The sequence below is a fragment of the Mesocricetus auratus genome, unplaced genomic scaffold, assembly GCF_017639785.1.
Source record: "Mesocricetus auratus isolate SY011 unplaced genomic scaffold, BCM_Maur_2.0 Super-Scaffold_100004, whole genome shotgun sequence".
In the NCBI taxonomy this organism is placed as follows: Eukaryota; Metazoa; Chordata; class Mammalia; order Rodentia; family Cricetidae; genus Mesocricetus; species Mesocricetus auratus.
Window position 1 is genome coordinate 58,950,499 of NW_024429189.1, and position 26,433 is coordinate 58,976,931.

Consider the following 26,433-nt stretch of genomic DNA (forward strand, 5'->3'; position numbering starts at 1 on the left):
AACACTCTTACCAGGTTGTACTAGGTCTGCTCAGAAGCCCAGCTGGCTTTTGGGTTTTTTAGTTGGTGTACAAAAGATATGCTTTTATTGGCCATGTCAAGATTGAACATAAATTTTAAAAATTCCCTGGTTACTCTGCTATCACACACATTAGAAAAAAGAAAAGTACCTTGGCTCTAGGATAAATTTGGCTCCGGGCTAAACACAGCAGGGACCCTTAGGACAATGGTTTACTCTTAGTTTCTGGAGCAAAATCTAGAGCAGTAACATGCCAGTATCTTAGTCGCACAGTATCCCATGCCACAAGTGTCCCTACTCCAACTGTGAGAGTTGGAAACTTCTGGTCCCTTAACATAGCTGCCTCTTCTCACAGAACTTCTTTGCATTTGTGGGGTCCAGGTGTTCATGATCTTTTTATGACCTGGCTTCCTCTTGCCGCCAAATGAGAATATGGTAACCTGGGAAAAAAAAACAAGAAGCCTGACTGACACCTTCTGTTACTGGTCTCAGGTCTTGGGGCTGTTATGAGGAGTTAGCAGACTGGATAGTAACCTGAAATTCTGACATCATCATGACCAAAATAAAGCCAGATGAGTGATCTGGCCCAGAGACCACTGTCTCCCAGATATCTTTACTGCCTAGTGCCCTGGAATGAACAGGGCTGGACTAGGGTGGATTTAGCCTCAAATGAAATGTTAGACAGTCTGAGATACAGTTGTTTCTACTCACCCATAGCAGAGGCCAGTGTGTCCCCCATGGGGTTGAACTCATTGAGCTGCAGAGGTAAGAGTATCAGTGTGAAGTCGGGGTGAAGGCAGTGCACAGGCAGAAGGGTGCATGGGGATTAATTCTCATCAGAAAGGTAGCTCGACTCCCTGCTTCCTCCCATCACCGTTTGAGGGTCCAAGTCTCACCGAGGTGATACCAGAATATCCTGGATCGTAGAGCTGACACATCATCTTCCCCAAGCTTCCATCAAACACATCTATTGTCCTTAGTTCATAGGGAACACAACTTTTGAGATTAGGATCTGGGTATCGGCCCACAACAATGAGGTTGTGCCGTGGATGCCAGGTTGCCTAGGAAATGGAGAGGTCAAGTCAGAATGTAAAGAGACGTTGGTATTCTTGAAGCCAGGGGAGATGGCTCATTTGGTAATGGGCTTGCTACACAGGCAGACCTGAGTTTGGATCCCCAGCACCCACATAAAAATCTTGTCATGGTACCCCTGTAATCCCAGCTGGGGAGGTGGAGACAGAATACCTGGAACTTGCTAGCCATCTAATTCAGCCAAACCAGTGAGTTCCAGGTTCAGTGAGAGATCCTGTCTCAAAAATAAGTGGGGAACAATTGAGGAAGACACCTGATGTCAACCTCTGGTCTCCACACACACAAAACATTTTCTGTTTTTTTGAGACTGGATTTTTGTTTAACAACCCTGGCTGTCCCGGAACTTGCTCTGTAGATCAGGCTGGCCTTGAATTCACAGAGATCCGCCTGCCTCTGCCTCCCTAGCACCAAGATTAAAGGCATGCACCAAAAACATCCTGCTAAAATATTCTTTATGTAGGATATCTAGCTCTGTGGCAAAGTACTTACATAGCATACACAAGGCTGTGGGTTTGATCCCAGCATCATGTATACTCACGCACACACACAAACACTGGTATGTATGTGCTTATTTTCCCCCTATTTTTTTAACCACTAATAGGCTAAGAAGAACCCAATACTGCATATAAAACAAACATAAGGGCTGGCTACATGACTCAGCAGATAAAGGCATTTGACCCCAACCAAGCCTGATAAAACTGAGTTTGATTCCCTGGGCGTATGTGGTAGGAGGGGAAAACAAACTCTGACCACTTTGTCCACTGTGGCATGAGTGTTCAGGCACACACACAAATTTTTTTTTTTTTTTTTTTGTTTTTTCGAGACAGGGTTTCTCTGTGGCTTTGGAGGCTGTCCTGGAACTCACTTGGTAGTCCAGGCTGGTCTCGAAATCACAGAGATCCGCCTGCCTCTGCCTCCCGAGTGCTGGGATTAAAGGCATGCGCCACCAACGCCCGGCCCACACACAAACTTAATAAGTAGAGTTTTTTTTTTTTTCCCCTGAGACAGGATTTCTCTGTGTAGCTTTGGAGTCTATCCTAGAACTCGCTCTGTAGACCAGGCTGGATTCAAACTCACAGAGATCCACCTGCTTCTGCCTCCCAAGTCCTGGGATTAAAGGTGTTTGGCCACCACTGCCTGGCTTATATTTTATTTTTTGGATAGTGTCTTACTCTATGTATTCCTGGCTATCCTGGAACTTACTCTGTGGATCAGGATGGCCTTAAACTACTGGAATTAAATGCATTACCAGTTGGGTGGTGGTGGCAGCAGAGGCAGCACACACACTTAGGAAGCAGAAGCAGGTGGATCTCTGTGAGTTCGGAGGCCAGCCTGGTCTATAGAACTAGTTCTAGGACAGCCGGGGCTACATAAAGAAACCCTGTGTGGAAAAAAAGAGAAAAAAATGTGTACACTATCTGATGAAGATTTATTTAATGTGGATGAGTGTATGTAAGTGTACTGCAAGTGTACCTGGGACCTGCAGAGGCCAAAAGAGGGTACTCAATCATCTGGAACTGCACTTGTGAGTTGCCAGGTAGGTGTTGGGAATTGAACCCAGGTCCTCTGCAAGAGCAGCACATGTTCTTAATCATTTAGCCATCTCTCCAGCTCCTCTCCTGCATTTTCTTAAGGTCATACCAACTTGGGCATTTTTGTTTTGTTGCTGTTTTGTTTTTTTGCAATTCTGGGGACTGAACTCAGGGCCTTGGCAAGGGCTTTACCACTGAACACCTCTGGCTCTTAACAAATGTTTTCACATCAGCTTTGTTGAGACTTTAACCTAAGAGATAAGCCTACAGCAAAGCAAAAAAGCCTCTACTAAACAATACCAAATAGGACGTAGGTTCTGAAGTGACTCTACTTCTAATCTTCTCTATCCACACATAACAAAGACTTGGGTGTAAAGTCCTTGTGGGAAGGAGGAAGGAAAAAAATGCATTCCTTGGTTCACATTATTCAAAACAAATCTGTCAGTTATTGCTGAGACAGAATTGGATAGGCTTTTCCTAATTTCAAAACAGTCCGTGAATTTTTTGAGACAGGGGTTGTACTATATAACCCAGGCAATTCTCAAACCTGCAATCCTCCCTCAACCCAAAATGTGATGTTTATAGGTATGTGTTCCATGCATGACTTCAAGGCAGTTTTGAAGGTAGAAAGACAAGATCAAAAGAAGAGGGAGAAACAACTGGACTGGAGTGACAACTCAATGCTTGAGAGCACTGGCTGCTCTTTCAGAGGACATAGGTTTCCTGGAACCTACAATGTCAGCTCAGCCATCTGTAACTCCCATACCAGGGGATCCCATGCCATCTTCTGACCTCTAAGGACACCAGGAAGCACATGGTATACCAACATACATGCAGATAACACATCCATCCACACACATTAAATAAATAATATTTAAGAGAATTGGTACATACAGTGGCTTAGAAGTAGTTGCAAAAAAAAAAATCACAGGTAGACACTGGCATCACTAGACATGGGATAGATGAGGACACAGCCTATCAGAGCAATAACTGGTCTTCAACTCCTGATCCTCCTGCTTCTACCCACAAGATGTTAGGATCACCAGTGTACGCCACCACGCCTGATATTTTCACATGCCCTTCCCTCCCCTAGGGCACTGTGCATGCTATACGTAAGTATTCTACTACAGAGCAATATACCAAGAAAAATCCTTGTGTGTGTGTGTGACAGGATCTCAATAGGTAGGCCAGGCAGGCTCTGAACTCACATAGACTCACTGCTTCTGCATCCCACGTGCTGAGACTAAAGGCATATGCCACAATATCTGGTTTCAAAAGAATTGATTTTTTTGTTTGGTTTGGTTTTGTTTTGTTTGTTCATTTGTTTCAAGACAGGGTTTCTCTGTGTAGCCTTGGCTGTCCTAGAACACTCTCTGTAGACAAGGCTGGCCTTGAATTCATAGAGATCGCCTACCTCTGCCTTCTGAATATTTAAATTTGTTTACTTGGGGTTTGATTTGAAGTATGTGGGATACCACGTTGTTTATTAAGTACTTACCAAGTGCTAGGCATGGTGTCCAGTGTTTTATGTATCCTGATTCATCCTCAAGAAACCCTATCAGTTAGATACTATTCTCTCTTACAGATGAAACCAAGGTCTAAACTGGGAAACTAAGGGTCTTTATTTCTATTATTAGGAACCACTTAAACCTGCAAGATAATCCAAGAAGGTTAGGTCGGTTTATCGATCAGCTGCATACATGGGTAACTGAAACAGAGGGCAGAACAAAGGGTTAATTAAGTTCATAGAAAATGCCCACAGTAAGATAATACTGGGATGAAAAGTTTAGGAAATTAGCTTATCAGATATACTAGGAAAACTCAGTGGGGTGATTGGTGTGGATGGTGGTGCTTGCCTTTAATACAAAGCACTTGAGAGACAGAAGCAGGTGATCTCTATTAGGTCAGGACTAGCCTGGTCTATGGAGCAAGTTCCAGGTTAGCCAATGCTATTGTACGATCCCACCTCAAAAAGAGAACTCTCAGTGGAATTACAGAAATGAGATATAAAGAGAAGATAGAGCCAAAGGATTAAAGGACTTTTGTGTCAGGGAAAGACAGTGTCTGAGATTGTAGGCTGCATATGTGACCCTCTCCCCAACTTGGAAAGACCCCTTCCTCTTGCCACTCACCTTGATGGGTGTGAGGTGCTGAAAGTGACGGTGTGGGTGGGAGATCAGGCTCAGGGGGCTGTCCCACTGGGAGGCAGAGTAAACCCGAATCTCATTGTTCTGGTCAGTAGTCAGGAGCCGGGCTCCATCTGGGCTAAAACAGGCTGACAAAGTGAAAAGCCCTTCAGCCGAAGGAACCCTAAGCCCCTGATATCCTGACCTTCCGAAGTCCCAGTCCCTCTAGGTAAAAGTAGGAGGGGTCAATCTGGACTATGAACAAAAATAATGTAGAAACCCCATTGTCAAAGGAGTAGTCAGCCAGAAAGGGACCTAGACATGAACTTAGTAGATGTAAGGATTGAGCTGGGGGCTGGCACAACAAAGACCGGGCTCATCAGCAAGATGAGGTTTGGGATGTCACACCTGCATTGACAGCATGCCTGTGAGGCAGTGAGTAGAGGAAGCTGGTTTTCCCTTTAATTTGGCGCAGGTCCCAGATTTTCACTGTTTGATCTACGGAGGCTGTGGCCAGAAGCCAATCACAGCAGGGATTCAGGGCCACGTGGGCTACTTTCTTTTTGTGCAGTCTGAGATTCCAAAGCTGCAGAGAAAAGTCTGGTTCAGGTGGAGACACAGAACCAAAAGGGGGGTTGGGGGATGGGAGTGGGCCACATAGTACCCACCTGCTTGCCATCTGTGTGCAGCAGGATCACGTGTCCCACATTGTCTCCTGTGACCACCATTTGGCTCTTGGCAGAAACATCAAGGCTGCAAAACCAGACCCTAGAGGGGGAGAGGGTGCTGTGAGGCTGAGACAGGTCTGTCTAGTCACTGTTGCAGCTCCAGTATCTTAACAGGCACTCAATAAATATTTGTTGAATCATGAGTAACTGTCTTGCTGTAAAGATTCGGAGAGGGGCACTTAGCCTTGTCTACCATGCACAAAGAAGGGGTGAGGGTGACAGAACTCAGAAATTTGTCCAGTGATTGCTGGACCCAGAATCCTCAGCTAGTCCCTGAAACAGCCAAACCCAGAGTCGTAAAGCAAATCCAAAGGCTAGCTGGCTCCCTACAGCCCAGGTTCTGAAGAGGCCTTACTTACTGTCCTCACACTCACTACTCTTCACTCTTTGGGCCAAAGGAGATGACAAACCAAACAGGAACTGTCCAGCTCTGCTCACAGATGGCTAGAAGTGAACATCTGCCCCCTGCTGAGCATTTAGGGAAAAACCGAAGACAACCAGGAACCTTTCCTCTTGAGAGCTATGTGAGAATAAAGACTGAGAAGAGGTTGCTTCATGGGTCCTGATTCACTAGAGTCCAGGTGTTCTCAGCCTCGTGGGACAGTACTGCAGATGCTTAGACCCACTGCATACCCTCACTCATCTCTTACAGAACCATGTTTCTGGCTAGAGAAGTGACTTGCATTTGTAATTTCTCCAGCTACTTGTTCTGAAAGGCTTCTTCTACCCATTAACATTTTCACCAAGGAAACAGTATGGCCGTTACACCCCAGAAAATGGAGGGCAATAAAACTGCATTTCTTTCTCTCCTTTCTTTCTAAGACAGGCCCTGGCTGACCTTGAACTCAGTATTCCACCAGCCCCTCCCTCTCAGTGCTGGCATTAAAGGTGTGAGCCACCACCATACAGGACTAAACTTCAGTTCTTCATTCCTGCTCTACTCTGTAAATGCCTTTCTTTCTAAGGAAATGCCCTGTCGACTTGTCCAGTGAAAGCAAAGGCCTAGTTCAATATGGGCATGACTTACAGAAGTGATTAAACCTTTCCTCATGGAGAGAGCAGAGGATCCAGAACACTTTCCTAGTGCAGTGACCCACTTGGACCAAAGTCAGCGAGGTCAGTCTACGGAAGAGAAGGAGCGGTGCTAATGCCCCTGTCTTCCCTGTGCCTGGCCTGAGTAAAGGAAATGGCCTGGGTATGTCCTCTGCAGAACTGCACCTAAAGCATGGAAGCCATTTCCCCTACTAGTTAAACTACTCACTTGCAAGAGTTTGAGCTGGTATAAACTCGGAGAGTGTTGCCTTTAAAGTCCTGCAGCCTGGTTGTTCCCTCCATTGAGGAAGCAAAAAACTGATTGGAATTGAGATGGCTAAACTTCAGCCCAGTGATGCTTCCTCCAGCTCCAATCTAATAAGGAAGGAAAAGCCAGTGAGTGGTGATGGGCTACCAGTGAGGAACCAGGCCTGGGCACACAGACAGCACTAAGGCAGGAACACCAAGGTCAGCTTGGATATACGACACTAACGTACTCTATTTTTTTAAATAGTTTTTTTAACTTCTTTAAAATTTATTTTTATTTTTTATTTATTTATTTTTAAAGATTTTATTTATTATGTATACAGCATTCTGTCTGCAAATATTGCCTGCAGGCCAGAAGAGGATGCCAGATCTCATTATGGATGGTTGTGAGCCACCACGTAGTTGCTGGGAATTGAACTCAGGACCTCTGGAAGAACAGCCAGTGTTCTTAACCTCTGAGCCATCTCTCCAGCCCCATGTACTCTATTTTTTAAGGCTTTATTTGGACTTCCATATTTTCCATTAAGAGGTAGTAAATATGACTGGCCTGGTACACAGTTCTGTGAATTTCAACACAAACAGACATTGAATAGCCTGCCACCCCTAAAATTAAGATTCAGAAATGTCCTAATAACCACACACACACACACAAAAAACTCCCTCTCGCTCTCCTACTTTATCACATTTTCCGCTTAAATTCGGCCCCTGGAAGTCAGTGTGCTCTTTTTCAGGAGAGGAAAAGTGGCGGGGTTTGGAAGGGAGGAAGTGATCTATCTGTGAGAGCCTGGGGGTACAGTAAGTTTTAGAGCACTAGCTAGGAAGCACAGGGCCTTGAGTTTGACCCCCAACTATACACACCCTCCACCCCTGTGGCTTAACCTTATTAACCACTTTTTAGAGAGGCTAGAGAGATGGCTTAGTGGTTAAGTGCATGTACTGCTCTTCTAGAGGAATAGAGTTCAGTTCCTTGCATCCACGTAGGATGGCTCAAATGATCTGTAACTCCAGTTCCAGGAGATCCAATGCCCTCTTCTGGCCTCCACAGGCACTCCCATACATGTGGCATACACTCATACAGACATACACAGACACTCGGACACACATATACATAAATAAGTAAATTAATTAAAAAAAAACAGGCAGCTGGGCGTTGGTGGCGCATGCCTTTAATCCCAGCACTTGGGAGTCAGAGGCAGGTGGATCTCTGTGAGTTCAAGGCCAGCCTGGTCTACAGAGTGAGTTTCAGGACAGCCTCCAAAACAATACAGAGAAACCCTGTCTCGAGAAAAAAAAAAAGTGCACACCACCATTCCCAGCTGTAAGAATATTATAACCCTGTGTCCAAGCCTTTGCTGCTAGTAAGACAATCTACTGTTCCCACTAACTGATCAGGTTTCACTATTCCAAAACATCACCACTGCTCCCATCCCCCTCTCCTACTTGCTGAATGGCCTCTTTACCCCGTTTGGGCTCTGATTCTGTTGCTAAGCTACCATTCTAATACTACCTATACTGACACCCATCCCAAGTTAATGGGCTCCAGAAGTTGGTCTCAGGCCATTGTGGCCTCCCTGCTGTGTGAACAATGTCTCTCTTACCTGCCCCTACCTAATGATTTTTGGGTTGAACTATTCAGAAGGTAAAGAAAGAGAAGGAGAAGGGGGGGGAAGGATGCCAATCTTGAATGACCCACTCACTAAAAAGAGAAATAATTTCTAATAATTTATAATTTGAACATAATTTATAACAAAAAAAAGAATTACTGGGAAATTTTATAATGAACACAAAAAAAAAATCCTGAAGACTATTAGCAAACTAAATCTAATGATTATTTCAAAAGGTTAAATACATTATGTCTAAGATGGATTTATTCCCAAAGGCAAGTTGGTTTAAATGTTAAAAAACTTAATTGCTGGGCCTGGTGGCGCATGCCTTTAGTTCCAGCACTTGGGAGGCAGATGCAGAGATAGGTGGATCTCTGTGAATTCGAGGCCAGCCTGGTGTACAAAGCAAGTTCCAGTCCAGGACAGGCTCCAAAGCCACACAGAGAAACGCTGTCTTGAAAAACTTAAAGAGAGAGAGAGAGAGAGAGAGAGAGAGACAGAAACTAATCAAGCCAGCATGCAGGCATGGTAGCATGTGCCTGTAATTCCAAATCCTGGGCCTTATTTCTAAAACAATGAGAATTTGTTTCCAAAAAAAACGGACAGAATTTCGTTAAGTTTCAATTATAGACATTATAATAGCTATTAACTCAAAAAACATAACTAAACAACAAGAACCCCCAAATATCCAACTAAAAAGACACACAGCTGTCCAACAAACATATGAAAAGAAACTCAACACCATCTAGAGAAACACAAAGGAAGCTACAATGATATCACCTCACACACCTTACAATGCCACTATCAAATAAACATAAAATAACTAATGTTGGTGAGGATTTGGAGGAACTGGAATTCTTGTGCACTTCTAAAATTTTTATTGTTTTATTTTTATTGAAAATAAATTTATTTACTGTTTTTTTTTGAGACAGGGTTTCTCTGTGGCTTTGGAGCCTGTCCTGGAACTCGCTCTATAGACCAGGCTGGCCTCGAACTCACAAAGATCTGCCTGCCTTTGCCTCCCAAGTGCTGGGATTAAAGGTGTGCACCACCATCACCTGGTGAGATTATCTTAAATGAAAATTTTAGAAAGAAAATGACAAGGATGTGTGCCAGAGTCACATAATTACCAACATACTAGAGGTCTATGTCAAAGAAAGAATGGAGTAAATAGTGCTAGAGTGGTAAAGAAAGAAATCAAACTTTCATCAAAAAGAGAAACTCTTCTCATATGTAGGTAATAAGATTATATAGGGAAAATTAAATCTTGAGCTGCAGTTTTTATTACTTCATTATTATGTATTTGAGTGTTTGTGTGCATGTTCTAGGCTGGTCAGGGCTACATAATGAGACCCTGTCCCAAACAAAGCACAAAAATACAGAGGATCTCACTACAAGCTCAAATGATTCTCCTGTCTTTGCCTCCAGGTGATGGATGCATATATATATATCCCTTACTTTGCCTGTAGGAAAATATTTAATTTTTGTGTGTACATGTGTGCACAAATGTGTGCAGAAACCAGAGGTTGATGTTGTCATCTTTCTTTATTGCTCTCTACTTTACCTATTGAGGCAGGGTCTCTCACTTGAACCTAGAACTCATTACGTTCTGGGGATCTGTCTCTGCTTCCCATGACTGGGATTATAGGTGGGGTACAATGCCACCTGCTGGAGAGTTGAACTCCTGTCCTCCTTACCCATTGAGCAATCTCACCAGCCCAAGTAGGAAAAAACATGTAAATCTTAAGATAAACTATGACAGTAAATGTAGATTTCTGCTTCTAGCCATGTTGGTATCAGGAATCAAATAATCCTGATGCTTTACACAACTAGAATCAAATAATCCTGATGCTTTACACAACAAAACACATGAAACAAGTTTTAAGACCATGTATAATAGGCAGACAAGAAGAGATGGAAAAGTAATGAGGTCTTTCTGCAACTATGCCAGGTTACGGCTGGAGAGTATCTCCAGGTTAGAGACTGAGGAACAATAGCCTCCACGTCTCAGTAAGATGGGCAGATAGACTGTCAATGTGGAAGAGCACCAGGGACGCACTTTCCCATGCACTTCTTCCAGTCTGTGGCTGAATATTAATGTGTACACTTATGTGAGAAGATCACATGAAGTTAGAGGAAATAAAAACACCAGAAATTAGTTGGAGAAAATCTTCAAAGCAATCTATAATCCCATCATCCAATGAGAAGGGTTGGATTTTGTTTTGATGAGGTGGGCTTTTACTATCTAGCCCAGGCTTTGCTTCCTGAGTGCTATGATTATAGTCTGTGAAATGACAGTATAACCAACTTGAAACCATTCTTAATACACAGGGTATCTACTAGGAATACTAACCACACTTCAGGGCAGGACTCCTGCCCAGGAGTGAGTGGCCAACACAGAAGGAATTAAGTGTTACTTTTGTAGACTTTTTGTCTCCTTTTAATTTGGTTGGCTTCTTTTCTTTCTTTTTTTTTTTTTTTTCTTTTTATTTCAAGACAGGGTTTCTCTGTGTAACAGTCCTGGAACTCGATTTGTATTTCCAGGCTGGCCTCGAACTCACAAGGATCCACCTATCTCTGCCTCCCAAGTGCTGGGATTAAAGGCATGCACCATAACTGCCAGGTTTTTTTTTTTTTAAGACAGGATCTCATTATAGCTCTGGCAGTCCTGGACTGGAAATCACTATGTAGACCAGGCTGGCCTTGAACTCACAAAGTTCTGCCTATTTCTGTCTCCTAAATGCTGGATTAAAGGCATGCACCACTATGCCTGAATATTTGAGCTTGTTGTTGTTATTTGTTTTTTTGCTTGTTTACTTTTCCATTTTTTTGGTGTTTTTTGTATGTATGTTTTTTGAGGGGTTGTTTCTTTTTAAAGAGAGAAATAAAGTTGTATAGATAGGAAGATGGGAAAAATTGGGGAGAAATTGAGAGAAGAGAAAAACAACAAAATATATTGACTACAATATTTTTGAATGAATAAATAAGTTCAGGCATGATGGCACATACCTTTAATCCCAACACTCAGGAGGCAGAGGCAGGCAGATGGGGAAAGGAGTAGAAAGGAGTAGAAAGGAGAGAGAACAAGGAGGAGGAGGAGCAAAGGGGGAAGAAGCTATTGGAAGAAAAGTGGCCTGGAAATTGCCAAATTTGGTGACAAATATAAACCCAGAGACTGAAGCTCAACTTGGAGTTGCAAGCAGAACTTGGAAAATTAAGAAATGCATCCCAATCTTTTGTTAGTCTTATTTTTATTTTGGGGTGGTTTTGTTTGTTTGGTTTTGTTGTTGTTGTTTGAGACAAGGTTTCCCTGTGTAGCTTTGGAGCCTGTCCTGGAACTTGCTCACTAGACCAGGCTCAGGTTGGCCTTGAACTCACAGGGATTCACCTTCCTCTGCCTCCCAAGTGCTGGGATTAAAAGTGTACACCACTGCCTGGCTTTTTCTTTTTCTTTTTTCTTTTCTTTTTTTTTTTTTTTTTTTGGTTTTTCCGAGACAGGGTTTCTCTGTATTGTTTTGGAGGCTGTCCTGGAATTCACTCTGTAGACCAGGCTGGCCTCGAACTCACAGAGATCCGCCTGCCTCTGCCTCCCAAGTGCTGGGATTAAAGGTGAGCTCCTCCAATGCCCAGCCCCTGGGCTTTTTCTTTTTAAGATTTATTTATTTTACTTTTATTTTATGTGTTTGGGTGCTTTGGTTGCATGTGTCTGTGTACTATCTGCATGCAGGAGAGGGCACTGAATCCCCTGGAACTGGAGTTAGAGAAGGTTATGATACACCATGTGGGTCCTGGGAATTGACCAGGGTCCTCTTAATTGAAGAGCCATCTCTCCAGCTCCTTTTTTTTTCCTTGCTGTACAGACCAGGCTGGTCTCAAACTCAGATATTTTCTGCTTCTGCCTCCTGAGTTCTGGGATTAAAGGCATGCACCACCACCACTGGCTTCCTTTTATTTTATTTTATTTATTTTTTGAGGAAAGGTTTCATGTAGCCTGGTTGGCCTCCAAATCAGTCTTTAGACTGCGGCTGGTCATAAACTCCTGGTCCTCTCAAGTGCTGGGATTTCATTAGAGTACCACCATGCATGGGTTACATGACAATTATTTTTAAGGGAGCCAGAAAAAGTATTCATATAGAAATATTTTAAAAGAATGGTGGCAAACTTCTCACTCGAAAGCTTCTATGAAGGGGCTGGAGATGGCTCAGCAGTTAAATGCTCTTGGAGAGGACTTGAGTTTGATTTTCAGCACCCATCTTGGGCAGCTCACAACCTCCTGCATGTAACTCTCCCTCTAGGGGATCGATGCCTTCTGGACTCTGAGAGCACCTGCACTCATATACACATACCCACATACAAACACACATACGTGCACATAATTTTAAAACAAAATAGTAAAAGTAAATCTTTAATAAAAAAAAGCATCTTTGAAGTACTGAAAGAAAAATGAACCAACAACACATTGTGCAATATAAATATATCAATTTTTTATTTGTCAATTAAAACGTAATTTTAGGGCTAGTGAGGCAGTTCAGTAGATAAAGGCACTTGCTGCCAAAGACTGATGACCTGAGTTCAATCTCCAGACCCCACATGGTGGAGAGAACCAACTCCTACAAGTTGCCCTCTGATTTCCATAAACTCAAGCACTCTTTCTCACAGACAAACAACAAATAAAGGTAAAAAGTTACCTGATTTTCTAAAAATTATGATCTAGAATTCTATATATAATAATTAAAAAACACCTTCTTTTAAAATACAGCAAAATTCTTTTTTAGGCAAATAGAAATGGAAAGATTTCATCACCAACTAATCTCTATTACAGAAAACAGTAAAGGACTTTCTTCAGACAGAGGAAGGATAGAGCAAGAAACCCACAGATGTCTGGGAAGAAGACTTATTTATTAAGGAATGAAATGGGGATCACACACTCATAAAATACCATGGAAGTGACAGTTACCTCTTCGTCCACCATGGAAGGATGGGGAAAGCTCTGGATCAGGTCACCAAATACCTCAGGAAGCCTTCCATTTCCAAGAGAGACAGAGACAGAGACAGAGAGAGACAGGGGGTAGGTGAGAACTCCCCCACCTCAGTTCTTATCTGGTCATGTATCAGAGAAAACCACACCTATAGGGCTAGTCACCCTAAATGCCATTGGCTCAACAGATTGAGCGCCCACAACATTTCCCCCTTTTTTTCCAATTAAGAAGGTTCTAATCCTAACATAAAACTATATACAATAGCCGGGTGTTGGTGGCGCATGCCTTTAATCCCAGCACTCGGGAGGCAGAGGCAGGCGGATCTTTGTGAGTTCGAGACCAGCCTGGTCTACAAGAGCTAGTTCCATGACAGCCTCCAAAGCCACAGAGAAACCCTGTCTCGGAAAAAAAAAAAACAAAAAAAAAACTATATACAACTATAAGAACAACTATTAAGTATTGTCCAGAAGAAAGAAAAGGTAATAACACAAATAAAAATGAAACTACAACCAACAAGAACAACATCAAGTAAGAAACACATTCTAAATGTCTAGACCATAAGTAATTGGCAAATTACAGAGATTACTCCAATAGCTGTCCTATCCTGAAGAGTCCAAGTCTTGTACCTAATATACCCTTAGCTAAGATATGAGAGGATTTTAATTATAGCTATCTACTCTTCAACTCCATCAAAGACCTAAGAAGGAAAGTAATATTACCTGAGTAAACAGGAAGTGCAAGCAAGTAACTTATAAAATTCTAGAAATGACAGAGACATCTGGCTGCCTGGACAGTCACCCAGAGTTTCTCTGCAACTTGGCTATAGGCCTAGAAGAATATCTGACAGGAAGCAGGAACATGTGAAGACTGTGTTACCCTGTCTTGGCAAGGTTCAGCAGTTGCTTTTCCATGTATCCTGCTTGTCTGGAATGGACAGCATGCTTACTGTCAGCAGTTGAGGGGAGGACAGTTCTTTGCCCAATAGGCCAGTTTTGCCAAGAAGAAAACAAGCTCCATATTGGAGTGCCCATCATCCTCAGTAGTAGATCAGTGCTACCAGGCACAGCCATGTCTCACATCAACAAAATTCTAAGTTATTAAAACATTTAAATGCCATATTCTCTAAGTTGTTGGAGTGTTTGAAGATACCTATTTATATGGGATACATCTTCATACATCTAGAAAACCTAACTAACATAACTAGAAGTATGACAAATATGGGTGACTATTAACCTATAATTCTTTTTCAAACCTATAATTCTTTTTTTTTTTGTTTTGTTTTGTTTTTCTTGTTTTGTTTTTCGAGACAGGGTTTCTCTGTATTGTTTTGGAGGCTGTCCTGGAACTCACTCGGTAGACCAGGCTGGCCTCGAACTCATAGAGATCCGCCTGCCTCTGCCTCCCAAGTGCTGGGATTAAAGGCGTGCGCCACCAACGCCCGGCTCAAACCTGTAATTCTTTTTTTTTTTTTTTTGTATTTACTTATTGTGTATACAGCCTTCTGCCTATAGGCCAGCAGAGGGTACCAGATCTCATTCAAGGTGGTTGTGAGCCACCATGTGGTTGCTGGGAATTGAACTCAGGACCTCTGGAAGAACAGTCGGTGCTCTTAGCCGCTGAGCCATCTCTCCAGCCCTCAAACCTGTAATTCTTAATAACCTATCTAGCTTAAAGACGAAAGCTTCACATTATAAAAATAAACAATCTGTAAACAGATGTACAGTATAAGGATAATGACCTCGAAATTGTGACAATATATTAAAAAAATCTTAACCAGAGGTAGAAACGTATAGTTCAATATGACAAAAGTAACCTTAATTTACATCAGTATACAAAATATTCTAAACAGAAGTAGAAACATACATGTACAGTATTTGTGTTTTGAGGCCAGGTGTCTCTGTATAGCTCAAGCTGGTCTTGAACCAACAGTCCTGAGGCCAGAACTGGGAATCTTTTACAGGTGTGCAGGGGTGATCAGGCATTGAATCCCAGGCCTTATGGATGCTAAGCTACTCTTACTAAGCTACAATCCAGTCTCCATTGTTTAATAATGTAAAGTACATTTTTTAGATTGATTTGTTTTGTCTTCATGCATATGAGTGTTTTGTCTACATAAATGTATGTGTGTCACCTGCATCCTGGTGATCAGAAGGGGTTGGATTCAAGGTCAGCCTGGTCTACAGCGAGCTAGTTCCAGGACAGCCAGAGCTATATACAGAGACTCTGTCTTGAAAAAAACAAAACAAAAACAAAAAATAAGAAATTTCAAGAAAATTTAATCTATAGGGATAGAAAGCAGATCAATAGCTCCTAAAGACAGGAACAAGAATAGAAAGAAATATATTTAATAATAGTTTTTTTGGGGGGTTATTGTTGTTTTTGTCTTTTCCTTTTGAGACAAGATCTCATTATGTAGCTCTGAACTTGTTGCCACCACCCTAGCCACATTGGTGAGCTCCTGGTTCAGTGAGAGACTGTGTCAAAAATTAGAGTGGAAAGTGACTGAGGAAGAAACACCCAAGGGTGACTTCCAGTTTCCACACATATGTGAGTGAGCATCCACATGCATGTGTATACACACACACACACACACACACACACACACACACACACACACAGAATTAATGAAGAAACAGTATCAATTCTACAAATTCTAGAAAACTAAAGCAGAGAGAGTACTTCCCAACTCATTTTATGAGGTCAACATTACACTAATAGTAAAACAAAAGGCACTGACAATAAGAAGAAAAGAAGGAAAGAAGGAAGGAAGGGAGGAAGGAAGGAAGAAAGAAAGGAAGGAAATAAACTAAAATCACAGAGGCAGGTATGACTACACATGCTTGCAATCCTGAGTGAGGCAGAGAGGATCAGAAGTTCAAGGTCATCCTTACACAGTGAGTTCAAGGTCAACCTGGGTACTAGTGTAATATGACATTCTGGGGAAATATTTGACATAATAAGTCAACTGCAAAGTTCTATGATAGAATATTTACGTGCTAATACTAGAAGAAATGAATGGATCTGTATAATAGTGTATATGTGTAAGAAATATTTAAAATGGAGATTTAGGGTATTTACTCAAATCTTTAAACTTCTATTACCTGAATTGTAAAATGGATATAAATTTTACAAGAATGCATTGAAGATTTCTTCATTTTGAAAATGTAATGAGGGGAGGCTGAAGAGATGCCTCAGAGGTTAAGAACCTCTGGTCTTCCAGAGGTCCTGAATTAAATTCCCAGCAACCACATGGAAGCTCACTACCATCTATAATGAGATCTGGTGCCCTCTTCTGGCATGGAAGCAGAACATTGTATGCATACTAAATAAATCTTTAAAAAAAGAAAATGTAGCCAGGCGTTGGTGGCACATGCCTTTAGTCCCAGCACTGGTAAGGCAGAGGCAGGTGGATCTCTGAGTTTGAGACCAGCCTGGTCTACAAGAGCCAGTTGTAGGACAGCCTCCAAAGCCACAGAGAAACCCTGTCTCAAAAAACCAAAAAAAAAAAAAAGAAAGAAAGAAAGAAAAGAAAAAGAAAATGTAATGCATAGTTCCTCACAAAGGGTTTGAAAGAGATTAAGATCAGAGCCAAGATTATTGAAGTGACAAAACATGGCTCTGCTATTACCCCTGTTCCCAAGTCAACTTTCTACAACTGGGGGGAAACAAACACCAGCATACCTTTTCTCTTCTCCAAGCTAGCTCCCTGTGAAGCACAAAATTCAAATGCTCAAACCAATCTCCATGGTAGTATAAGGAAACTTCAGTTCTATGCATATATAATAATATACACATACAACATGTATAATAAAAGGTGATGCAGGGGGCTAGAGGGTGTGGCTCAGGGATAGAGATATGATTAGCATAGGTGGAGATCTTCAACACTCTCTTCTACAAAAAAAAAAAGTGGGGGAAGGAATGTGTGGAAACAACACAGGGTTAGTCTGGCACAAACTCAAAGCAGCTGCCATTCTCCTTTCAGTCAGGATGCTGTTCCCTAGAATATTTTAGACTACTACTTATCACCTCCAGGTATAACCACATTTCTGTATTCTCATGTCCTAGATTCCTGGGGGAGGGGGGGGAATCTCCTGCCAGAATTCTTTGTTCTGGCTTAAATTTAAATTTCCCCTTCTTTGTTACCCACCCAGTACTTGCCTGGCTGTCTTTCTTCTAAACTCTCTACTTGTCTCCTTGACACCCATCTCAGACCTTGACTCCTGGTCTACCATATAGCTGTTACTAAGGAATTTGTATGTGTATTTGAAGACAATTAAAAATAATTTTAAGCCGGGCCTTGGTGGCACACGCCTTTAATCCCAGCACTCGGGAGGCAGAGGCAGGCGGATCTCTGTGAGTTCGAGGCCAGCCTGGTCTACAGAGTGAGTTCCAGGACAGCCTCCAAAGCCACAGAGAAACCTTGTCTCGAAAAACCAAAAAAAAAAAATAATAATAATAATAATTTTAAAGCTGGGCAGTGGTGACAAACACCTTTAATCCCGGCACTCGGAAAGCAGAGGCAGGTGAATCTCAGTGAGTTCAAGGTCAGCCTGGTCTACAGAGTGAATTCCAGGACATCCAGGGCTGTTAGACAAAGAAACCCTGTCTTGAAAAAACAAAAACAAAAAACTGGCATGGGGGCTGGGCATTGGGGGTACACGCCTTTAATCCCAGCACTCGGGAGGCAGGTGTATCTGTGAGTTCGAGGCCGGGCTGGTCTACTGAGGGAGCCAGTTCATGACAGTCTCCAAAACAATATAGAGAAACCCTGTCTCCAAAATAAACAAACTAACAAAAAGTAACCCACCAGCAAACAAAATTTTAAAAATGGTACTTTGATGTTATATCTACTTTGGAACTTTTTAAAAGTAGAAGGAAGAAAGAGGAGGGAATCCAAGTATAGACTACTAGCAGATCTGACCTCAAACAATAATAGTTGGGCATGATAGTACACACCTTTAATTCTACCACTCTGGACACAGATGCAGTTGGATCTCTGTGAGTTTTAGGCTAGCCTGGTCTAAATAACAAGTTCCAAGCCATCACGGGCTACATAGTAAGAATCTGCCTTAAAAAAAGAAAATCCAAACCAAATAAACAAAACAAAAACCATACAGCACATATAGAGCCCATATATTCAGCTTTATTTGAAAAAGGAAAAAAATTACACCCAAAAATTCAGGATCTACATTTTTGCATTAAACTATCTCTTTATTACTAACTATATACTCCTCATTTCCAATCCATTTTGCTTCTTGAGGTCTATGGAGTTTTTTTTTTTACTTAAGTTCTAAAACTAGAAACTTTTTATAGTATAATTCTCCAATGTCAGCTACCAGCCAGAAAACGTAAATGTCCTAGAGAGTCAATACCTCAGCAATTGAAGATAAGCCTTAGCATCTTAGACCATTCATAAGTGGACATGTTAGCCCACACCAATAATTCCACACTTGAGAGATGAATACAGGAGAACTGTTGGGGATTCAAAGTCATCTTTAGCTACACAGGAAGTTCAAGGCCAGCCTAAGCAAAAATGAGACCCTTTATTCCAACAAATCAAATAGCCAAGCATGGTGGCACATACCTTTAATTCCAGTACTCATTAAGCAGAGGTAGGCAATCTCATCAAGTTCGAGGCCAGCCTGGTCTACATAGAAAGTTCCAGGCCTGCTAGAACTATACAGCAAGACCTTGTCTCAAAACAAACAAAAACTCCTAGCACTCGGGAGGCAGAGACAGGAGGATATCTGTGAGTTCGAGGCCAGCTTGAACTACAGAGCAAGTTCCAGGACAGGCTCCAAAGCTACAGAGAAACCCTGTCTTGAAAAACAAAACAACAACAAATTCAAAAAACAAAAAACCCTCCAAATGGAACCAAACAAATACAAAGTAAACAATAAAAACTTAGGTGGAGTGTCAAGATGCAGTTCTGCGGTAGAAGGCTTGCCTTTGAGCCCTACCAATAGAAAGAAGCAGGGGCAAGTGGTGGGACCACAAAACACCTAAAAACTCCACCAAATCTTCAAATTTTACAGGACACCTGACAACACCATACCTTTCCTCATTCTCTGATTTTGTTTTTGTTTTTTGAGACAGGGTTTCTCTGTGTAGCTTTGTAGACCAGGCTGGTCTAGAACTCACAGAGATTGCATGCCTATCCCTCCCGAGTGCTGGGATTAAAGGCAAGCTCCACCACCAACCGGCTCGTTCCTGATTATTTAACTACTGTTCCTCATTCATTCATGAAGCCTCACAGGGGCTCTTCTTTTGTGTTCTAGAGCATTTGACATTGGCATTGATAGTTGTTTTATATCCCTTTGTCTAGCTATACTTCAAGCCCTTCATTCATTCAACAAATACAAAGCAGCTATTCTAGGTCAAAGGCTGTTATAGGCCCTGAGGATATAGTGATAAAGCAGAAAGATGAGATCCCTGCCATCATGATTATTTTCCAATGGACAAAAATAGAGAAATACAGTATTTCAAATACTGATAAATATTTGGGGGACATGTGAAGCAGAGCAGTTATCTAGGAATGATTGGGTAGGGTGCTACTTCCTCTTTAACGAGGCAAATCTAGCCAGGTGTAGTGGTGCATGCCTTTCATACCAGCACTCTTGAGGCAGAGGCAGATGGATGGATCTTTATAAATTCAAGGCAAACTTGGTCTACTTAGTTATAGGCCAGCTAAAGCTACATAGTGAAACCCTGTGTCAAAAATAAATAATGGAATAATTAAAAGGCAGATTAGGAGGAGAGATGGCTGAGCTGTTAAAAGCACTTGCTATTCTTGAAGAAGACCCAGGTTTGGTTCTCAGCACTCATATGACAGCCCATAGTCATCTATAACTCTAATTCCAAAAGAGATAATGATCATTTCTGGCCTCTGAAGGCACCAGGTATTCATGTGGTACACATACATATATGCAGGAAAAGCATTCATACACAAATAAATAAAATATTTAAAAAATTAACAGGCAGATTAAGCAAAGACTTGAACTGTAAGTGGGAACCAGTCTCAAGAAAACTAGAAAAGATAACTCCAGCCAAAGGGAAAAACAAGAGGAACAGAAGTATGAACTGTGCCCACTCCACCAAGGCTCATGTATTGAAGGTCTGGTCTCCAGCTGATGGTATTGAAAGGTGACTACATCATGAGGATGCTAACTTCATCACTGCTTTAACTTATTGATGGGCTTCTACAGAGACAGCTGACCTGAGCTCATGGGAGTTCAAAGACTCTAGACCCTATGATAGTTAGGAAGCCTGCATGGGACCAACCTAGGCCCTTTGCATATGGGAGACAGTTGTGTAGCTTGGTCTGTTGTAGGACCCCAGGATCTGTACTGGTGCATGAGCTGGCTTTCTGGAACCTATACCTATGGTGGGATGCCTCCCTCAGCCTTGATGCAGGGGGGAGGAGCTTGGTCCTGCCTCAACTTGATATGCCATGCTTTGTTGATTCCCATAGGAGACCTTACTCTTTTTTGAGAAGAGGATGGGGAGGGTGTAGAAAGGAGTTGGGGGAGGGAACAGGAAAGGAAGGAGGGGAAACTATGGTTGGTATGTAAAGTAAATTTAAAATTTTTAATTAAATTTGGCTAAAGAAAAAAATTATCCATGGGTTTCAAACTAAATGGGCTAGTAGAATATGGGATCTGGTTGGTGGAAGCAGACTACCAGGGGACATGCATTTCAAGGGTATCACTTACCCCTAACCATTACAATCTATGTCTCTCTGCTTCCTGACTGTTGAGATGAGCAGCTCTGCTCTGCAATACTCTTCTACCATGATGCTTACACGCCCAGATAAACTAAAGCCACCAAGCATGGAATGAAACCTCTATAACTGTCTTTCTCCCTTTAAATAATTTCTCTCAGGTACTGTCACAGTAATGAAAAAACGAACACAAGATTGACAGTCAAAATGAGATTAAGTTAGAAGGGATACAGAAGGGCATGGCCGAGACAGGCAGATCTCTGTGAATTCCAGACAAGCCTGGTCTCCATAGTGCTTTTCAGGCCAGTCAAGGCTACATAGTGAAACTCTATCTCAAAAAGAAGATTAAGAAGAAGAAAAAGGTCGGGCTGTGGTGGCGCATGCCTTTAATCCCAGCACTCGGGAGGCAGAGGCAGGCAGATCTCTGTGAGTTCGAGGCCGGGCTGGACAATAGCCTCCAAAACAATACAGAGAAACGCTGCTGTCTCATAAAACAAACAAACAAAAAAAAAAGAAGAAGAAGAAAAAGAGGAGGAGGAAGAAGGGATAGAAACTCTATGAATGACTAGTCTATACCTTTTAATATTTTAAAGGCCAGCATCCAAAACATATTTGTGTTTTGTTACTATTTATAAGTTTGAAAATACCCACTCACTTTTGCTTCCAACTATCTTGCTCCTAGATATCAACATTCCTTCTATGTCTCCAATAAACAGTTTTATAGTGCAACTGCAACCATCTGGCACCTGGAACCACTTACCCCTTTAATGAAGATAGGTTTGTCCTTTATGCCAAAGTTCCAGATCATGATATCTCCCCCTTTGGAGCCCACAGCCAGGGTACTGGGATGAGTTGGATGCCATGCCAAGGACGTAGTCCTCCTGTCAAAGGGGGCAGCTTTTTGGAATACCCGGTAAGAAGCCAGAGAGTGCAAAAAGGACTTCTGGAGACCCTAATACAAAGAAAATAGAATTAATCTGAACTCACTGAATTAAAGTTCATGTCACTATTCAGGAGGCAGAGGCAAGTACATTTCTGTAAAACTGAAGCCAGTCAGGTCTACATCCAGAGATCCAGGCAAGCCAAGGCTACATAGTGAGATCTTGTCTCAAAAACATAATAAAAATTAAATTCGGCCAGGCACTGGTGGCGCACGCCTTTAGTCCCAGCACTGGGGAGGCAGAGGCCAACCTGGTCTACAAGAGCTAGTTCCAGGACAGCCTCCAAAGCCACAGAGAAACCCTGTCTCAAAAAACAAAAACAAAAACAAAAAATTAAAAATTAAACAAAAACAAAAAAAAATTAAACTCAAGTCTTTGTAAACTTCTACTCTCTACTCTCTGGCTTCTTCATGGGTAAACATTAAGATTAAGTCTTCCCTAGCCTTGTGCTTGGAATGTCTGCAATATATGTGAGCTGATCCTAGAAACAAGAGGCAGAACGCATCCCACCTGTGATGTTTACAGGGCAAAACCTTTTCGCCTGAGTGAGTGTTCAGTAAGCCAGTCATCATAGCTGGGTGACCTGACCATTCTGTCAATCTGCCAAACCAATTTATTATCTAATTATCTAGTTGAAACCCTTTGAGCACCTCAGACAGGAAACATCTCACCTGCTGTAGTGATGGCCAGTTGGCTTTGCCCAACTTATGCTGGTAAAGATCCCTGATGATACTGCTACTCCGTGGAGGGATCTGCAGGCTAGACAACTCTGCCAAAAGGCAGCACGACTGACATTTCCTGCTAGAAACTGCCAAGAAAGAACACATGCACATTTTCCTCTCCATAATCTCAGGACATTCAGTACAGCCAATCTGTCTCATCATTTCCTAAAAGCCTTTCCATGCACTGCTGAGTCTCACTCAACTCAAGAAAAGAAATAATAATAACCCTTCCCCCAAACACTCCTCCAAACAGTAATTCTAGCCAGGCATTGGTGGCGCAAGCCTTTAATCATAGCACTGGGGGAGGCAGAGGCAGGCGGATCTCTGTGAGTTCGAGGCCAGCCTGGTCTACAGAGTGAGTTCCAGGACAGGCTCCAAAACAATACAGAGAAACCCTGTCTCAAAAAATGGAAAAACAAAACAAAACAAAAAACAGTAATTCTACCATACTTTTTTCGTTGTTGTTTTCATTTTTCCGAGACAAGGTTTCGCTGTGTAGCTTTGGAGCCTGTTCTGGAACTCTCTCTGTAGAGCAGGCTGGCCTCGAACTCAGAGATTCACTTTCCCCTGCCTCCTAAGTGACCAAAGGTGAGTGCCACCACCACCCGGCCCAAATAGTAATTCTTTTTTTTTTTTTTTTTGAGACAGGGTTTCTCTGTGGCTTTGGGGGCTGTCCTGGGACTCGCTTGGTAGTCCAGGCTGGTCTCGAACTCACAGAGATCCACCTGCCTCTGCCTCCAGAGTGCTGGGATTAAAGGCGTGCGCCACCAACGCCCGGCATCCAAATAGTAATTCTGAAGTAAACCTAGAAATGCAGAGTTCTTAGAGCTGAACTAAACAGATACACAACAAAGTACACTGCAGACTTTTCTTGTGTGGGATGACATAATTAGTAGGAGTTGAGGGACAATCTTAAAATCACATACCAAAATTTCTAGGATAGCATAGAAGTAATTGCTTGGGAAAGATGTTTGTTTAATCCTATATTAAAATAATGTAAGAGGGGGCTGGAGAGATGGCTCAGAGGTTAAGAGCACCGACTGCTCTTCCAGAGGTCCTGAGTTCAATTCCCAGCAACCACATGGTGGCTCACAACCATCCGTAATGAGATCTGATGCCCTCTTCTGGTGTGCAGACACACATGGAGGCAGAATGTTGTATTCACAATAAATAAATCTAAAACTCACTATGTAAAAATTAAATTAAATTAAAAAATAATGTAAGAGAGGGGCCGGGCGTTGGTGGCTCACGCCTTTAATCCCAGCACTCGGGAGGCAGAGGCAGGCGGATCTCTGTGAGTTCGAGGTCAGCCTGGCCTACAGAGCAAGTTCCAGGACAGGCTCCAAAGCTACACAGAGAAACCCTGTCTCTACACCCCTCCATAAAAAAGTAATAATAATATAATAAGAGCAATTATTACTTATGGGGAAACAAGGATCCAGTAGGGTTTAGAAAAGGTCTAAATTGACTAAGTTGCTTCCAGGGAGGGGGAGGTAGATCAGAGTATAATAAGAATAACGCAATTCTGAGTCACCAAACCCCATTAGTGGACCTTGTAGGTCCTTTCTCTTGACAACTTTCCTTTCTTCTGATGGATAAAAACCACTCCATTAACTTAGAACATTCCTACAGCCCCAGGTTCAAGCCCTGGTAAACCTCTGAGAATAAGCTTTCTGAAGAAAAGAAGGAGAGGGGATTTCAGACTCTCAGCTGAAACCCAAGGCCAACAGTGACAGGAAATTCAGCAACCGTGGGGCTAAGAAAGGTAGGATTACTTTGAAAAAGTACATGAGTAAAATTTCCGTAATAAAGGAGGAAAATGGGGACTGTGGGTCTATAAAGATGGAGCTCATCTGCTTCTTCCTGTCATCTGGAGTGGAGGTGGGGGGCGGTTAAACTTAAACTCTCTGATGTCAACGAACTGGTAAATAAAATGCAGTCTGACGAGTACAGCTCAGTGGCAAAGCACTCGCTTTGCGTACTTGAGGCCTGGGTTCGAACCCCAGACCTCCCAAATAAAACCAGAGCCTGAGGTGACAGAGCCCTGCAACTGTTCAGGATCCTAGGCACAGCACCCCTTTTCCCAGCTTCGGCCTCTGGCGTGAGCACCCTGAACCACCGGAAAGCTAAGGCAGCAGCGCAGGCCGTACCGGGACCCTGTGCACGCAGCTTCTTGGCTTCGGGCTCCAGCTCCTGAGGACTTCTGCGGCTTTTGCTCTTGAGGAGCAGCGCAACGTCGGGGGACTTCTGGGATTCTGGGCATTTCTTGGGAGTCATGGTGTACTCCGTGAAGAGATACCAAGCCCAGTGGCAAAATAACGAAGCGAGGACTAAAAAGCCTCTGAGGAGAGAACAGGAAGAGTCTACGCACGAGACAGCGCCGACGCAGGCAGCTCTCGGCTACGGCAACTTCGCGCCAAACGCTCCTAGGGCAGCTTTTCTTTTAGCCTCGCCCCGCCTCCTCAGGACCGCCCCGCCCCCTGAACCGCCCCGCCCCCTCGGGACGGCTACCGTGGAGTCCGCCCCGCCCCCGGAACTGCCCCAGATTCTCCCGCCCACGCAAGATAGTCCCGCCCCTGGATGCCCCGCCTCTTCCGGGGGCGGGGCATGTGGGATAATGAGTGGAGCGTGTTTTATTTATTGGGAGGTTTTTGTTTTATTTTAACTCCGTAAGACCAGCAGTGTCGCCTGTGTGTTGGGCCTGATAAAACTAAATTGTTTATATCCTAACAAGAATAAAGATCCAGACGGCCGTTGATGACGCACGCCTTTAATTCCAGCGCTCGGGAGGCAGAGGCAGGAGGATCTCTGTGAGTTCAAAGCCAGCCTGGTCTACAGAGCGAGTTTCAGGACAGGCTCTAAAGCCACAGAGAAACCCTGTCCCTAAGAACAAAACAAAACAAAAGAATAAAGATCCAGTCCGGCGGTGGTGGCGCATGCATTTAATCCCAGCACTCCGGAGGCAGAGGCAGGGGGATCTCTGTGAGTTCTAGGCCAGCCTGTTCTACAAAGCTACACAGAGAAATCCTGTCTGAAAAAAATCAATCAATCAATCAATCAGTCAATCAATCAAAATGAACCCTTAAGAAAAGTAAGTAACTGGGAAGATTATGAAGGAAAATAAAGGTAATTTTAATAGCCTTATTATAGGTCCACTTCAGGGTGCTATCAGTCTCCAATAATAAGAATGTTCATCTTTTCTATTTGTTGGTTTTGTTTTGTTCTTGTGTGGATTTTGTTGTTGTGTTGTGTTTTGTTTTGTTTGAGACAGGGTTTCTCTGTAGCTTTGGAGCCTGTCCTGGAACTCGCTCTGTAGACAAGGCTGGTCTCAGACTCACAGAGATCCGCCTGCCTCTGCCTCCCGAGTGCTGCCATCAAAGGCATGCGCCACCAACGCCCTACTTGTTTAAGAGAGGGAGAGTCTCACCATACAGCTCATGGTGGTCTGGAACTCACGGAGATCCAACTGCCTCTGCCTCCAGAGCACTGGGATCAAAGGTGTGCGCCACCACATCTGGTTTATAATGTTACTTTCTTTTTTGTTGTTTGTTTTTGCTTTTGTTTTTCAAGATAGCTTTTTTCTGTATAGTTCCAGCTGTCCTGGAATCACCCTGTAGACCAGGTTGACCTGGAAGTCACACTCACCTGTCTCTGCCTCCTGAGTACTGGGAT

General features: G+C 42.9%; 1 protein-coding gene across 2 annotated transcripts; it reads right to left on the minus strand.

The window, feature by feature from the left end:
- Positions 1 to 62: 62 nt before the first annotated feature.
- Ddb2 (damage specific DNA binding protein 2) lies at positions 63 to 25,224 on the minus strand. 2 transcript variants are annotated; one of them, XM_040745816.1, is made up of 10 exons: positions 24,912 to 25,224; positions 22,711 to 22,847; positions 21,859 to 22,050; positions 6,758 to 6,903; positions 5,437 to 5,536; positions 5,177 to 5,354; positions 4,775 to 4,902; positions 915 to 1,079; positions 730 to 775; positions 63 to 458 (listed from the first exon to the last, which is right to left on the minus strand). In XM_040745816.1, the coding sequence occupies exons 1-10, from the start codon at positions 25,036 to 25,038 to the stop codon at positions 415 to 417; spliced, it is 1,263 nt and encodes a 420-aa protein (XP_040601750.1). In that variant the 5' UTR covers positions 25,039 to 25,224; the 3' UTR covers positions 63 to 414. The 2 variants fall into 2 exon arrangements, with proteins under 2 accessions (XP_040601750.1, XP_040601749.1); XM_040745815.1 differs by having other exon boundaries at positions 4,775 to 4,917; positions 24,912 to 25,221.
- Between the last annotated feature and the right edge of the window lie 1,209 nt (positions 25,225 to 26,433).

Excerpts from the sequence above, each read along its gene's own strand:
- Ddb2 (XM_040745815.1), bottom strand. The coding sequence starts at position 25,038 with ATGACTCCCAAGAAATGCCCAGAATCCCAGAAGTCCCCCGACGTTGCG. Across the intron at positions 1,080-4,774 it reads AGCACCTCACACCCATCAAG|GCAACCTGGCATCCACGGCA; the intron begins GTGAGTGGCAAG and ends TCCATTTCCTAG. Across the intron at positions 776-914 it reads GATATTCTGGTATCACCTCG|CTCAATGAGTTCAACCCCAT; the intron begins GTGAGACTTGGA and ends TTACCTCTGCAG.